Here is a 14,653-nt window from a genome sequence, read left to right as displayed (position 1 = left end):
TCACGGTGCTGTACAGCAGAGATTGGTACAACATTGTAAATCAACTATACTTCAATAAAAAAATAAATTAACTACATGATGTTCAAAACCCAGAACAGGAAGAGACAGACAATGGAACTCAATCAACATTTGAAGAAACACAGGCTTAGAATCTTCTTAAAAACTGACACAAGTCATCAAGCCATAGATTCAAGAAGCTCTATAAACTCTAATCAAGAGACATATAAAGAAAACCACATAGGCAAATGCTGGTTGAAAAACCTAAGATAGTGAAAAGCTTAAAAGTAATTTTGGGGGAGAGGTGTACACATTTCTTTCAAAGGAGCAAAAATAAGACAAACAGTTAACTTTTCAACAAAAACAAGAGAAGTTAAAGAATGGAGCCTCTTCACAGTGATAGAAAATTACTGCTGACCTGGAGTGCGACACCTCATGAAACTATCTTAGGTGCAGTGGGAAACCACAGGAGGTTTTTGAGCAGGTGAACAAGAAGATCTGAATTACAGAGATACTGGATTATTGGGATGGCAAGAACAGAAACGAGGAGGGCAGCTAGGATGCTTAAATCATGGTCCAGGAAAGAGATGACGGTAGCCTGGACCACAGTAATAGTATTCAACACAGCGGGAAGGTAGCTGAGAAGTGTATCCTGGAGGGAGACTCCACTAAATGTACCAGCATGAGGCTGGGGGGAAAGAGGAATCCATCACCAGCCCCAGGTGTCTTCATATGAGCAACTCAACAGACAGGGATGCCATTTCTGAGATGCAGGAGACTGAAGATGGAAGAGGTTAAAAAGGGGCATGAAGAGTTCAGTTCTGAACAAGTTGAGTTTGAGGCTCCTGGTAGACAAGTAGGCGGCTGGACATAGTAGTAGGGAGCACATAACTCCCTCCCTCGGTTCCTTCATGCTTGGCTCAAATGTGACCTGATCTGTGAGATTTTTCCTGAACACCCTCTACAGAAAAGTAAGCCCATCCCAATCTATCCTTCATCCCTCTTATTTTGCTTTATTTTTCTCCATAACACTTATTACCATCTGACACATTGTTTCACATTTGCCTGTCTCCCCTGCAAAAGACTATCCCCCTCCTTGTGACCAGGGATGTTGTCTATTTTGCTCACTGCTGTATCCCAGGATACCTAAATGTCCCAGGTGCCCCTAGTTCTGTGTTAAATGATGCAGCCAGCCCGGGAGAGCTTTCAAAGGCAACTATGAAAGAAATGTCAGCAGATAATTTAAGTCAAGTACCCTAAGTTCAAAAGTTTTGTATATTTTCTCTCTTACCCAACCATAACCCCCTCACTCCCTATCCCTTATCAGAAAATAAAAGCAGGAGGGATACAGTGCTGTCTTCCCAGGGCCCTCTTCTGCTCATGGTTGTGTTCCAAATACCTCCCAGAGTCTTAGTTTGGGTCAATTCAGCAACAAGTCATAAATGAACATACGTGAAAGCCAGTAACACAACTGTGTGTCTAGGTCCATAGTTCCGCCCGAGGATTTCTTCCTGACATTTTATGGATATATTAAGTCACCACTGGGCAAGAGAAGTGATTATAAGGCAAACAGCCTTGGCTTGAGATAGAATATTCAACATCTTTTTAAAAAATCAAACTACTAAACATTAACCAATATGAAAATCAGCACATTTAACACACCATGTCAATATAGCTTGTTTAAAGAAAATAAACACTTCAGTATATGTTAGCACCTTTCTCAATAATCTTTCACTATTATAATCTCCTGTTCCAAACATAAATTTATGCAGAACATGTTTTTATGTTTCAACAACTAATAGCAGTGTTCAGCTATTATCTAGTATATAAGATTGTTTTTCAATATTTTGGGGGGGATTATACTGTCAACTACTCTAAGGGAGAAATTAATACAGATTCTGTGAAGAGACACTGCCCCATCTTTCTTATTAATTTTCTTAATGCCTTCTTAATAAAGACAATTACAATCAAGACAGACCGTAAAAGAATAACTCAACGTTCTATTAGTGTGTTAGAATTACTCTTTGCCAGCACTGTCTCACCTCTATTAAAAATTAAAAATTAAAGACATTTCAGCAAATATACACATGTTAAAAGCATACTGTGGGGAAAAAACAGAAAGACTTCAATAAGATATAGAAATTTATAGAAATCACCTAGAAAGGCAATTTAACAAAGATTAATTACTTTAATAAAGATTAAAGTTTTTCATTTAAAATATTGTGTAACAGCATAAATCTGCATTAGTAAGAATGACAAAATGATATTGAAGGGAAAAAATGTCAGAATCCAACAAAGTAACTGATACTCTAACACATTATTATGAGTTTAATGTCGTTTATCTCTGTCAGTATCAAAGCCAGGTTTGTCTTATACGTTTTTCCTAAAATTTCACATGGTAGGGGGGAAAAATAACACACTGGTTTGAGCTAACTTCAACATTATGTAATTTTTATTCCCAAATGCTAGTTTCAAAAGAAACAAAGCATCCTAGATTTTTTTTTCACATGGTGCTGCTCACAAAAGAAGAAGAGACCATCTCATTTCACCTCTGGCTCTGTACTTGCTTTGCATGAACTTGCTTTGAACTTATTTGTCATTCCAATTTTCATTAAAAAGTACAGTGAGTCACCATCTTCTGTACAGAATTAGAGCTATGGATAATGGAAAAAATAATCTCCAGGTGAAACGAACACTAGGAGGAGATTAAAACTCCTACATCCTAAAAAAGATCTGGAGTTTTTCTCAAGTCAAAGGCAAACATAAAAGCCTAACAAATGTTTTACATAAAATACGGCACCGAGTACACAGCTGCTGCTCAGCCGTCATCTGAAAAGACTAGATGAGACACGTTCATAATTCTTTTCTCCTTTGAAGGAATTATTCTTTTAACCTAACAACCTTCTCATTCAATTACATCTGTACTTTCCCAGAAATCAAATGCATGAAGAGAAATCAGAATGGGCCCTCCCAGCATTTAAAAAACATCAAGACCAGTGGTTTTATTATAGTGACAAACTTTCCAGCGTTTGAGAAATCAACCTAATGATCACTGTTGCCCAACTCTGTGTGTCCCCATCAACAAACCAAGTGGGCACCCAGAAGCCACGGCTCCTTTTCCACATCCTCCTTAAATCTGACTCACTTCTGGAGTGGGTGTCAGAACAGGGGTGGGGCAGGTGTCCAGTGATCCCAGAAAGGACCCAGTTCTGCTTATTCCGTGTTTAAAGAATTCTGTTAAGTTGATCAGGGTGCAGCCTGGGCTGCTGGAAGAGAACTGAACGGCCTGATTTCCTCTCCACAAACTCCAGGGCTGCCTCTAAACCTCCAGAGACACTGAATGTAGTCCAGCAGGACAGCTGACTTACAGAGTTATTCAGTCGTATGCAAATATTTATTGACCACCTACTAAGTGTTAAACACTGCTCAGTGCTCAGACAGAACTTAGAGGTAAACAAGATCCAGCTGCAACATCGTATCTGCACAGGATAAAAATGTTAAAATATGAAAGTAGCGGTGAACTTCTCACCCAAGATGCATACTGTCTCACCCCGAGACCTTCTCAAATATTGTTCCCTCTGCTTAGAGCACTCTCTCCTATTAACTCCTACTCATCCCATGGACTCAGATTAAATGTCACTTCCTGTCATGACCTTCCCAGATTCGGTCTGATACCCTGCTGTGTGCTTCTAACAGCGCCCAATGTTTGCCTTAAACGTCTCCCTTTTAAAGGTAATTGCTTTTTTTTCCCTTAACATCTTTATTGGAGTATAATTGCTTTACAATCGTGTGTTAGTTTCTGCTTTATAACAAAGTGAATCAGTTATACATATACATATGTTCCCATATCTCTTCCCTCTTGCATCTCCCTCCCTCCCACCCTCCCTATCCCACCCCTCTAGGTGGTCACAAAGCACCAAGCTGATCTCCCTGTGCTATGAGGCTGCTTCCCACTAGCTACCTATTTTACCTTTGGTAGTATATATAAGTCCATGCCACTCTCTCACTTTGCCACAGCTTACCCTTCCCCCTCCCCATGTCCTCAAGTCCATTCTCTAGTAGGTCTGTGTCTTTATTCCCGTCTTGCCCCTAGGTTCTTCATGACCTTTTTTTTTTCCCTTAGATTCCATATATATGTGTTAGCATACGGTATTTGTTTTTCTTTCTGACTTACTTCACTCTGTAGGACAGACTCTAGGTCCATCCAACTCACTACAAATAACTCAATTTCGTTTCTTTTTATGGCTGAGTAATATTACATTGTATATATGTGCCACATCTTCTTTATCCATTCATCAAATGATGGACACTTACGTTGCTTCCATGTCCTGGCTATTGTAAATAGAGCTGCAATGAACATTCTGGTACATGACTCTTTTTGAATTATGGTTTTCTCAGGGTATATGCCCAGTAGTGGGATTGCTAGGTCGTATGGTAATTCTATTTGTAGTTTGTTAAGGAACCTCCATACTGTTCTCCATAGTGGCTGTATCAATATATATTCCCACCAGCAGTGCAAGAGGGTTCCCTCTTCTCCACACCTTCTCCAGCATTGTTTCTAGATTTTTTGATGATGGCCATTCTGACAGGTGTGAGATGATATCTCATTGTAGTTCTGATTTGCATTTCTCTAATGATTAATTATGTTGAGCATTCTATCATGTGCTTGTTGGCAATCTGTATATCTTCTTTGGAGAAATGTCTATGTAGGTCTTCTGCCCATTTTTGAATTGGGTTGTTTGTTTTTTTGTTATTGAGCTGCATGAGCTGCTTGTAAATTTTGGAGATTAATCCTTTGTCAGTTGCTTCATTTGCAAATATTTTCTCCCATTCTGAGGGTTGTCTTTTGGTCTTGTTTATGGTTTCCTTTGCTGTGCAAAAGCTTTGAAGATTCATTAGGTCCCATTTGTTTATTTTTGTTTATTTTATTTTCCATTTCTCTAGGAGGTGGGTCAAAAAGGATCTTGCTGTGATTTATGTCATAGAGTGTTCTCCTATGTTTTCCTCTAAGAGTTTGATAGTTTCTGGCCTTACATTTAGGTCTTTAATCCATTGTGAGCTTACTTTTGTGTATGATGTTAGGGAGTGTTCTAATCTCATACTTTTACATGTACCTGTCCAGTTTTCCCAGCACCACTTATTGAAGAGGCTGTCTTTTCTCCACTGTATATTCTTGCCTCCTTTATCAAAGATAAGGTGACCATATGTGCGTGGGTTTATCTCTGGGCTTTCTATCCTGTTCCATTGATCTAGATTCCTGTTTTTGTGCCAGTACCATACTGTCTTGATTACTGTAGCTTTGTAGTATAGTCTGAAGTCAAGCAGTCTGATTCCTCCAGCTCCGTTTTTCGTTCTCAAGGTTGCTATGGCTATTTGGGGTCTTCTGTGTTTCCATAAAATTTGTGAAATTTTTTCTTCTAGTTCTCTGAAAAATGCCAGAGGTAGTTTGATAGGGATTGCATTGAATCTGTAGATTGCTTTGGGTAGTATAGTCATTTTCACAATGTTGATTCTTCCAATCCAAGAACATGGTATATCTCTCCATCTATTTGTATAATCTTTAATTTCTTTCATCAGTGTCTTATAGTTTTCTGAGTACAGGTCTGTCTACTTAGGTAAGTTTATTCCTAGATATTTTACTCTTTTTGTTGGAACGGTAAATGGGAGTGTTTCCTTAATTTCACTTTCAGATTTTTCATCACTAGTGTATAGGAATGCCAGAGATTTCTGTGAATTACTTTTGTATCCTGCTACCTTACCAAATTCATTGATTAGCTCTAGCACTTTTTTGGTAGCATCTTTAGGATTCTCTATGTATAGTATCATGTCATCTGCAAACAGTGACAGCTTTACTTCTTCTTTTCCAATTTGGATTCCTTTTATTTCTTTTTCTTCTCTGATTGCTGTGGCTAAAATTTCCAAAATTATGTTGAATAATTGTGGTGAGAGTGGGCAACCTTGTCTTCTTCCTGATCTTACTGGAAATGGTTTCAGTTTTTCACCATTGAGGATGACGTTGGCTGTGGGTTTGTCATATATGGCCTTTATTATGTTAAGGAAAGTTCCCTCTATGCCTACTTTCTGCAGGGTTTTATCATAAATGAGTGTTGAATTTTGTCGAAAGCTTTTTCTGCATCTATTGTGATGATCATATGGTTTTTCTCCTTCAATTTGTTAATATGGTGTATCACATTGATTGATTTGCATATATTGAAGAATCCTGCATTCCTGGGATAAACCCCACTTGATCATGGTGTATGATCCTTTTAGTGTGCTGTTGGATTCTGCTTGCTAGTATTTTGTTGAGGATTTTTGCATCTATGTTCATCAGTGATATTGGCCTCTAGTTTTCTTTCTTTGTGACATCTCTGTCTGGTTTTGGTTTCAGGGTGATGGTGGCCTCGTAGAATGAATTTGGGAGTGTTCCTCCTTCTGCTATAGTTTGGAAGAGTTTGAGAAGGATAGGTGTTAGCTCTTCTATAAATGTTTGATAGAATTCGCCTGTGAAGCCCTCTGGTCCTGGGCTTTTGTTTGTTGGAAGATTTTTAATCACAGTTTCAATTTCAGTGCTTGTGACTGATCTGTTCATATTTTCTTTTTCTTCCTGGTTCAGTCTCAGCAGGTTGTGCATTTCTAAGAATTTTTCCATTTCTTCCAGGTTCTCCATTTTATTGGCATAGAGTTGCTTGCAGTAATCTCTCATGATCCTTTGTATTTCTGCAGTGTCAGTTGTTACTTCTCCTTTCTCATTTCAAATTCTATTGATTTGAGTCTTCTCCCTTTTTCTGTTGATGAGTCTGGCTAATGGTTTATCAATTTTGTTTATCTTCTCAAAGAATCAGCTTTTAATTTTATTGATCTTTGCTACTGTTTCCTTCATTTCTTTTTCATTTATTTCTGATCTGATCTTTATGATTTCTTTCCTTCTACTAACTTTGGGGTTTTTTTGTTCTTCTTTCTCTGATTGCTTTAGGTGCAAGGTTAGGTTGTTTATTTGTGATGTTTCCTGTTTCTTAAGGTAGGACTGTATTGCTATAAACTTCCCTCTTAGAACTGCTTTTGCTGCATCCCATAGATTTTGGGTCTTTGTGTCTCCATTGTCATTTGTTTCTAGGTTTTTGATTTCCTCTTTGATTTCTTCAGTGATCACTTCATTATTAAGTAGTGTATTGTTTAGCCTCCATGTGTTTGTATTTTTTACAGGTCTTTTCCTGTAATTGATATCTAGTCTCATAGCATTGTGGTTGGAAAAGATACTTGATACAATTTCAGTTTTCTTAAATTTACCAAAGCTTGATTTGTGACTCAAGATATGATCTATCCTGGAGAATGTTCCATGAGCACTTGAGAAAAATGTGTATTCTGTTGTTTTTGGATGGAATGTCCTATAAATATCAATTAAGTCCATCTTGTTTAATGTATCATTTAAAGCTTGTGTTTCCTTATTTATTTTCATTTTGGATGATATGTCTTTTGGTGAAAGTGTGGTGTTAACGTTCCCTACTATTATTGTTACTGTCAATTTCCCCTTTTATGGATGTTAGTGCTTGCCTTATGTATTGAGGTGATCCTATGTTGGGTGCATAAATATTTACAATTGTTATATCTTCTTCTTGGATTGATCCCTTGATCATTATGTAGTGGCCTTCTTTGTCTTTTCTAATAGTCTTTATTTTAAAGTCTATTTTGTCTGATGTAAGAATTGGTACTCCAGCTTTCTTTTGATTTCCATTTGCATGGAATATCTTTTTCCATCCCCTCACTTTCAGTCTGTATGTGTCCTTAGGTGTGAAGTGGGTCTCTAGTAGACAGCATATAGATGGGTCTTGTTTTTGGATCCATTCAGCCAGTCTGTGTCTTTTAGTGGGAGCATTTAATCCATTTACATTTAAGTTAATTATCGATATGTATGTTCCCTATTCCCATTTTCTTAATTGTTTTGGGTTCGTTACTGTAGGTCTTTTCCTTCTCTTGTGTTTCTTGCCTAGAGAAGTTCCTTTAGCATTTGTTGTAAAGCTCGTTTGGTGGTGCTGAACTCTCTCAGCTTTTGCTTGTCTGTAAAGGTTTTAATTTCTCCATCAAATCTGAATGAGATGCTTGCTGGGTAGAGTAATCTTGGTTGTAGGTTTTTCTCCTTCATCACTTTAAATATGTCCTGCCACTCCCTTCTGGCTTGCAGAGTTTCTGCTGAAAGCGCAGCTGTTAACCTTATGGGCATTCCCTTGTGTATTATTTGTTGTTTTTCCCTTGCTGCTTTTAATATGTTTTCTTTGTATTTAATTTTTTTTTTTTTTTTTTTGCGGTACGGGGGCCTCTCACTGTTGTGGCCTCTCCCGTTGCAGAGCACAGGCTCCCGACGCGCAGGCTCAGTGGCCATGGCTCACAGGCCCAGCTGCTCCGCGGCATATGTGGGATCTTTCCAGACCGGGACACGAACCCGTGTCCCCTGCATGAGCAGGCGGACTCAACCACTGCGCCACTAGGGAAGCCCCTGTATTTAATTTTTGATAGTGTGATTAATATGTGTCTTGGTGTGTTTCTCCTTGGATTTATCCTGTATGGGACTCTCTGTGCTTCCTGGACTTGATTAACTATTTCTTTTCCCATATTAGGGAAGTTTTCAACTATAATCTCTTCAAGTATTTTCTTAGTCCCTTTCTTTTTCTCTTCTTCTTCTGGGACCCCTATAATTCGAATGTTGGTGCGTTTAATGTTGTCTCAGAGGTCTCTGAGACTGTCCTCAGTTCTTTTCATTCTTTTTTCTTTATTCTGCTCTGCAGTAGTTATTTCCACTATTTTATCTTCCAGGTCACTTATCCATTCTTCTGCCTCAGTTATTCTGCTATTGATCCCTTCTAGAGTATTTTTAATTTCATTTATTGTGCTGTTCATTGTTGCCTGTTTCCTCTTTAGTTCTTCTAGGTCCTTGTTAAATGTTTCTTGCATTTTCTCTATTCTATTTCCAAGATTTTGTATCATCTTTACTATCATTACTCTGAATTCTTTTTCAGGTAGACTGCCTATTTCCTCTTCATTTGTTAGGTCTGATGGGTTTTTACCTTGCTCCTTCATCTGCTGTGTGTTTTTCTGTCTTCTCATTTTGCTTATCTTACTGTGTTTGGGGCCTCCTTTATGCAGGCTGCAGGTTCGTAGTTCCCCTTGTTTTTGGTGTCTGTCCCCAGTGGCTAAGGTTGGTTCAGTGGGTTGTGTAGGTTTCCTGGTGGAGGGGACTAGTGCCTGTGTTCTGGTGGATGAGGCTGGATCTTGTCTTTCTGGTGGGCAGGTCCACGTCTGGTGGTGTGTTTTGGGGTGCCTGTGGCCTTATTATGATTTTAGGCAGCCTCTCTGCTAATGGGTGGGGTTGTGTTCCTGTCTTGCTAGTTGTTTGGCATAGGGTGTGCAGCACTGTAGCTTGCTGGTCGTTGAGTGAAGCTGGGTGCTGGTGTTGAGATGGAGATCTCTGGGAGATTTTCACCATTTGATATTATGTGGAGCTGGGAGGTCTCTTGTGGACCAGTGTCCTGAGCTTGGCTCTCCCACCTCAGAGGTACAGCCCTGACGCCTGGCTGGAGCACCAAGAGCTTTCCATCCACACGGCTCAGAATAAAAGGGAGAAAAAGAGGAAGGAAAGAAGGGAGGGAGGCAGGGAGGGAGGGAGGGAGGGAGAGGATAAAATAAAATAAAATAAGATAAAATAAAATAAAGTTATTAAAATAAAATATATTAAGAAAAAAAAATTTTTTAAGTGAAAAAAAACGGACAGACAGAACCCTAGGACAAATGGTGGAAGCAAAGCTATACAGACAAAATCTCACACAGAAGCATACACATACACACTCACAAAAAGAGGAAATGGGGAAAAAATAATATATCTTGCTCCCAAAGTCCACCTCCTCAATTTGGGATGACTCGTTGTCTATTCAGGTATTCCACAGATGCAGGGTACATCAAGCTGATTGTGGAGCTTTAATCCGCTGCTCCCAAAGCTGCTGGGAGAGATTTCCCTTTCTCTTCTTTGTTCGCACAGCTCTCAGGGGCTCAGCTTTGGATTTGGCTCCGCCTCTGCGTGTAGGTCGCCGGAGGGCGTCTGTTCTTTGCTCAGACAGGATGGGGTTAAAGGAGCAGCTGATTGGGGGCTCTGGCTCACTCAGGCCGCGGGGAGGGAGGGGCATGGAGGGCGGGGCGCGCCTGCGGCGGCAGAGGCCAGCGTGACGTTGCGCCGGCGTGACGTTGCACCAGCCTGAGGCGCGCCGTGCGTCCTTCCGGGGAAGTTGTCCCTGGATCCCGGGACCCTGGCAGTGGCGGGCTGCACAGGCTCCCCGGAAGGGGGTGTGGATAGTGCCCTGTGCTCGCAGACAGGCCCCTTGGTGGCGGCGGCAGCAGCCTTAGCGTCTCCCGCCCGTCTCTGGGGTCCGCGCTTTTAGCCGCGGCTCGCGCCCGTCTCTGGAGCTCCTTTAAGCAGCGCTCTGAATCCCCTCTCCTCGCGCACCAGGAAACAAAGAGGGAAGAAAAAGTCTCTTGCCTCTTCGGCAGCTCCAGACTTTTTCCGGGACTCCCTCCCAGCCTGGCTAGCCGTGGTGCACTAACCGCTTCAGGCTGTGTTCAGGCAGCCAACCCCAGTCCTCTCCCTCGGTAATTGTTTTCTTAATGGTCCCTCCTCTCCCTGCTACTCTGTACCATCCAGGCAGTCAGGACCCCTGTCTGTCTAGCCTCTGCTATCATAATGCTTGATACACAGTTGGTACTCAAAAAATATTTCTTGTGTAAAATAATGTGGTCATTGTTGATAAAGAGAAATAACCAATTTAAATTTATTTCTTAACTCTAGGTTATATCAATAGTTTTTTAATTCTTCAAAATTGATAACCCATGTATTTTTTTCATTTAAAAATGGCTCATTTTAAGTTCCATCCTTCTGAAAGCTCCAAACGTCAAAGAGAAGTATTTAACATTGCTTCCAGATATTCAACTGTTATTTCATTCTTCAAGTGAAAGCAGGTTTTTTTGAGAGAGATACACGTTGCATAGACAGAATGTGCTCCGTTTCACAAGGCAAGAGCAGCCTATTTCATTCTTCTTAATCTTAAATTAAGTGTTTTTATTAGACTGAAAAACCTCTTAATCAAAATTAAACTTCTTTTAAGCATTTTCTCCAAAATAAAAATACTCGTATTGAAATTGTATTTACCTTTGATGGGTCATATCTTCTGAGTGCTTGTAAGAGTTGTGGAATTTGTATTCTTGTCTCTTCTTCACAGAAGAAAATCCATGATGAATTTCTGCTATATGTTACAGAAAAGCTGACAAAAACAAATAGGTTATAGTAATCACCTTTATAAAGTGAGTTTATAATAAGGTTTAAAACTGATCAACAGGAAATGGATGAAGGACATACAAAATGGCAAGAAATCTGGATTTTTTTTCCCATAATATTTTTCTTCCGTGTATAGTTTAAGCGTATAGGAAAGCCAGATACTATTGGTTTATGAAACAGCTAGACTTCTTAAAGTTAATTCTTTCTATGACAAACCCCAATTCAGAAGAGACATAATTCTCAAATATCAAATATATTGACATCATATCTTTTAAGAAAGAAACATTTAAAAATAAAAGCTATTCATGATTAAGAATCAATCATCAATGCTTAAACTGTATGAATAATGCAGTTTGACTATAAACATATCTAATTTCTCTAATAGTAAGTTAAAGTAGTTCTAAAGACACATGGTACACTAGATATAAAAACAGGAGACTCAGAGAACTGAATCATTTTTGTAAAAAATCCAAGAAATAACTAATTAGTTTGAAGCAGTACTTATGATGTATAGCTTGGGAAGAATTGTTTTAGATACGAGACAAACGGTAAGGAGCTGGGGAATTACGGTCATTGTAGATTAATTCAAATAAAACCCACTGCCTAGTGAAACAGGAAAAAAAAAAGAATCAATCATCAAGAAATCCGATTACAGTAGTGGTCATGGAGTCCAAATGGACTTTACTTCCTGACTCTGAGGAAAAAACACCCTCTGAGTAAGAAAACTAGGGAGCCTACGAGCGTCAGGTACAGATGCCAATAATGAGCACGTGTCACGTGAAACGTACTGCGGTAACAATGGAAGTATGGTCCATGCGCCTTCCTGCTGAGCCAGCTGGTGAAGGAGGAGGACTCTGGGGACTTCCTGAAGAAACAATCGTCAAAGCAGAGAAACAAATAAAAAACACAATATGACCGCAGCAATTTCTTCAGAAGACTCAAATTTAAAACCAGGTATTTTTAAAGATCTGACGCTTTGCTCTTCCTACTCGTCTCTTTTCTCTTCCCTTTGGAGCTACTAGAAGTGAAGGATTTTCGCTGAAGCCACACAGCCTCCTCAGCCCCCAGGCTCCGCATGGCGCAGAGGCCCTCCAGGAAGGGTCTCCAGTGACACCCGGAGCAGACCTGGAATTTGCAGGCGTGCAAAGGCGACTGGAAGGCAAGAGCCCAGGGGAAGTCAGGGCAAACTCAGAGGCATAAAGACAGCTTTCTCTGTGTACACAACAGAGGAAGCATGTGGAAAATAAAACACTTCGGGCTAAACAAGAGGATATAATAGCCAATTTACCTCAAGTGAAGAAAAAATTTTAGAGTGCCCTAAAAACACTAAAACACCATCATAATGAAGAGCTTTGGGTCTAAACACTAGAAATAGAATCCTCAAGTATTCAGGCAACAACAGTAATAGCGTAATGATGGAATATCAAAATTTATAAACTTAGGAGGAACTAAGATCCAGAAGTAGACACAACTACGGTTACATATACATACCTGCTCTACTATAGAGAGAGAGAGAGTCGTATCTTTAAAGCTATCAATGTGAGCTTTGAAGTTAAGCACTATTTAATCTATTTCAAGTTGAGACAAGTCAAAACCCAGACACCTAATATGCTTGGACACCCCCCAACAAACTGTAGGATATTCTGTGTTTTGTAGCGCCTGCAGCCCGGTAATTGTTACAAAAGACTTTAAGAATACATGTTTAACTATATGAAATATTACCACACTAAAGTAGATGCCATACCATTCTTTAAGTTCACATACGTTTATTGTTTAAGAAGAAAAGAATGGTTTCCAATATAACTCTTCGGGCAATCAAATAAGCCTCATTTCTTCATCGCATGCAGTATTTTTTTAACTGCCGTGGACAAATATGAAACGTAAAAACAGTAATCAAAGGTTAAATCACACTAACAATACGGCACGTCAGAGAGAAAAACCAAACTCCTAAAGGTTGAACTAGCAGCACCCCAATGTAATCTGGGCTTTCCTACTGTTGATTCTGAATAATGAAGTAATTTTCATTGTCTTCAAAAACTGCTATATGTATGTGTATATACATATACACATATATTAGCTATATGCTGTATACATGTATATGCCATACACATACATATATATGCCATATCTATACATATACATGCATATACAGCTATATGCTTATACATACATATGGCATACATATATATCACACACATACATATTCATGAGGATTACATAAGAGCAAAAATCATGTGTGAAGAAAACTAGTAACATTAATATTTGCATAAAACTTTCAAATAATTATGGGAGCATGCTAATATGAACTACCTAGAAAAGAAACACAGCAAACACTAAAGAAGTCTTACAAGAAAATAAGTTGCAAATGAGCTATTATATAGCAACTGAAATTATAATAATGAAGACATTATGACAATGGGAATGTCTTTCTGTCAAATGTTAAAACACATAATTCCAACCATGTAAAACAAAATCACAGATGAATAGAGACTGGAAAGGAGCCAGAATCAGAAGGATGAAATTACTACATATATGCTTTAAAATATATTTTAACTAAAACATTGTTTTGAGCAAAAATAAATACGAAAATGTGGTTACCAAACAAGAACCACCCTTCCGAGTTTTAGGAACTATACAAGTGATGTCCACAAGTATTACACCCAGACGGGTAACCTCTGCAGAAAGGCTGTGAGGGTGCTTTCCTGGCAGAGGTGCAGAGGCAGGCCTACGAATACCTTCTGTCACGACAATCTGCAGGAGGCAAAGGTTCAGTCAGCGCAAAGGAGGAGTTATATTCTAGACTAAAATAAACGCTCTGGATTACTAGTGGGTTACAATCTTTCCTATCTCCATTACTTTCTGTTTACTAAATCACATGCCTGGATTTTGTATTTGCTTCAGTTGGTGAACACAAAAATGGCAATCAAGTTTTCTGTACCCCTGTATCTCCAAATAGAAACATTTCAAAAACTAGTATGCTATGTTGATAACTATCTCCAAATATGTGTGAATACCTTTGTCTTAAAAATATAAAATAGGTCCTCCCTTGATACTCAGAAACCTGGTCTTAACTCTTGATTAAGCCAAAGCCATTCTACTTATAAACTTTCGTCTACTAATCCTCAAAAAGGACCAAGAGCTTCTATTCTTGTTTTATATATATGTGTGCATATATATATGCATGTATGTCTGTCTGTGTGTATATATTCTGTGTGTGAATGCACACACAGACCCAGACTTAGATACACACATACTCATATGTATTAGCACCTCTAAGATAAAATAATTTAAAAGGTCACAATAAAATTTTCCATCAAATGATCTTATCTCAGTTCTTACCAC

At 39.0% G+C, this 14,653-nt stretch overlaps 1 protein-coding gene across 6 annotated transcripts in view; it reads right to left on the bottom strand.

Annotated features, from left to right (window-relative positions):
* B3GLCT (beta 3-glucosyltransferase) overlaps positions 1–14,653 on the bottom strand; it is a 110,783-nt gene that overhangs the window by 53,118 nt on the left and 43,012 nt on the right. For all 6 annotated transcript variants that reach the window (XR_009536694.1, XR_009536695.1, XR_009536696.1 and 3 more), the window contains exons 5-6: positions 12,100–12,176; positions 11,186–11,297 (exon numbers count right to left, since the gene is read on the bottom strand). Coding sequence is in view for 3 of the 6 variants with exons in the window: in XM_060128897.1 (XP_059984880.1) it covers positions 11,186–11,297; positions 12,100–12,176 (189 nt within the window). In the remaining 3 variants the exon portion in view is untranslated. The remainder of the gene's footprint in view (positions 1–11,185; positions 11,298–12,099; positions 12,177–14,653) is intronic.

Source organism: Lagenorhynchus albirostris, chromosome 18, assembly GCF_949774975.1.
Source record: "Lagenorhynchus albirostris chromosome 18, mLagAlb1.1, whole genome shotgun sequence".
In the NCBI taxonomy this organism is placed as follows: Eukaryota; Metazoa; Chordata; class Mammalia; order Artiodactyla; family Delphinidae; genus Lagenorhynchus; species Lagenorhynchus albirostris.
This window is presented reverse-complemented; position numbering and strand designations above follow the sequence as displayed.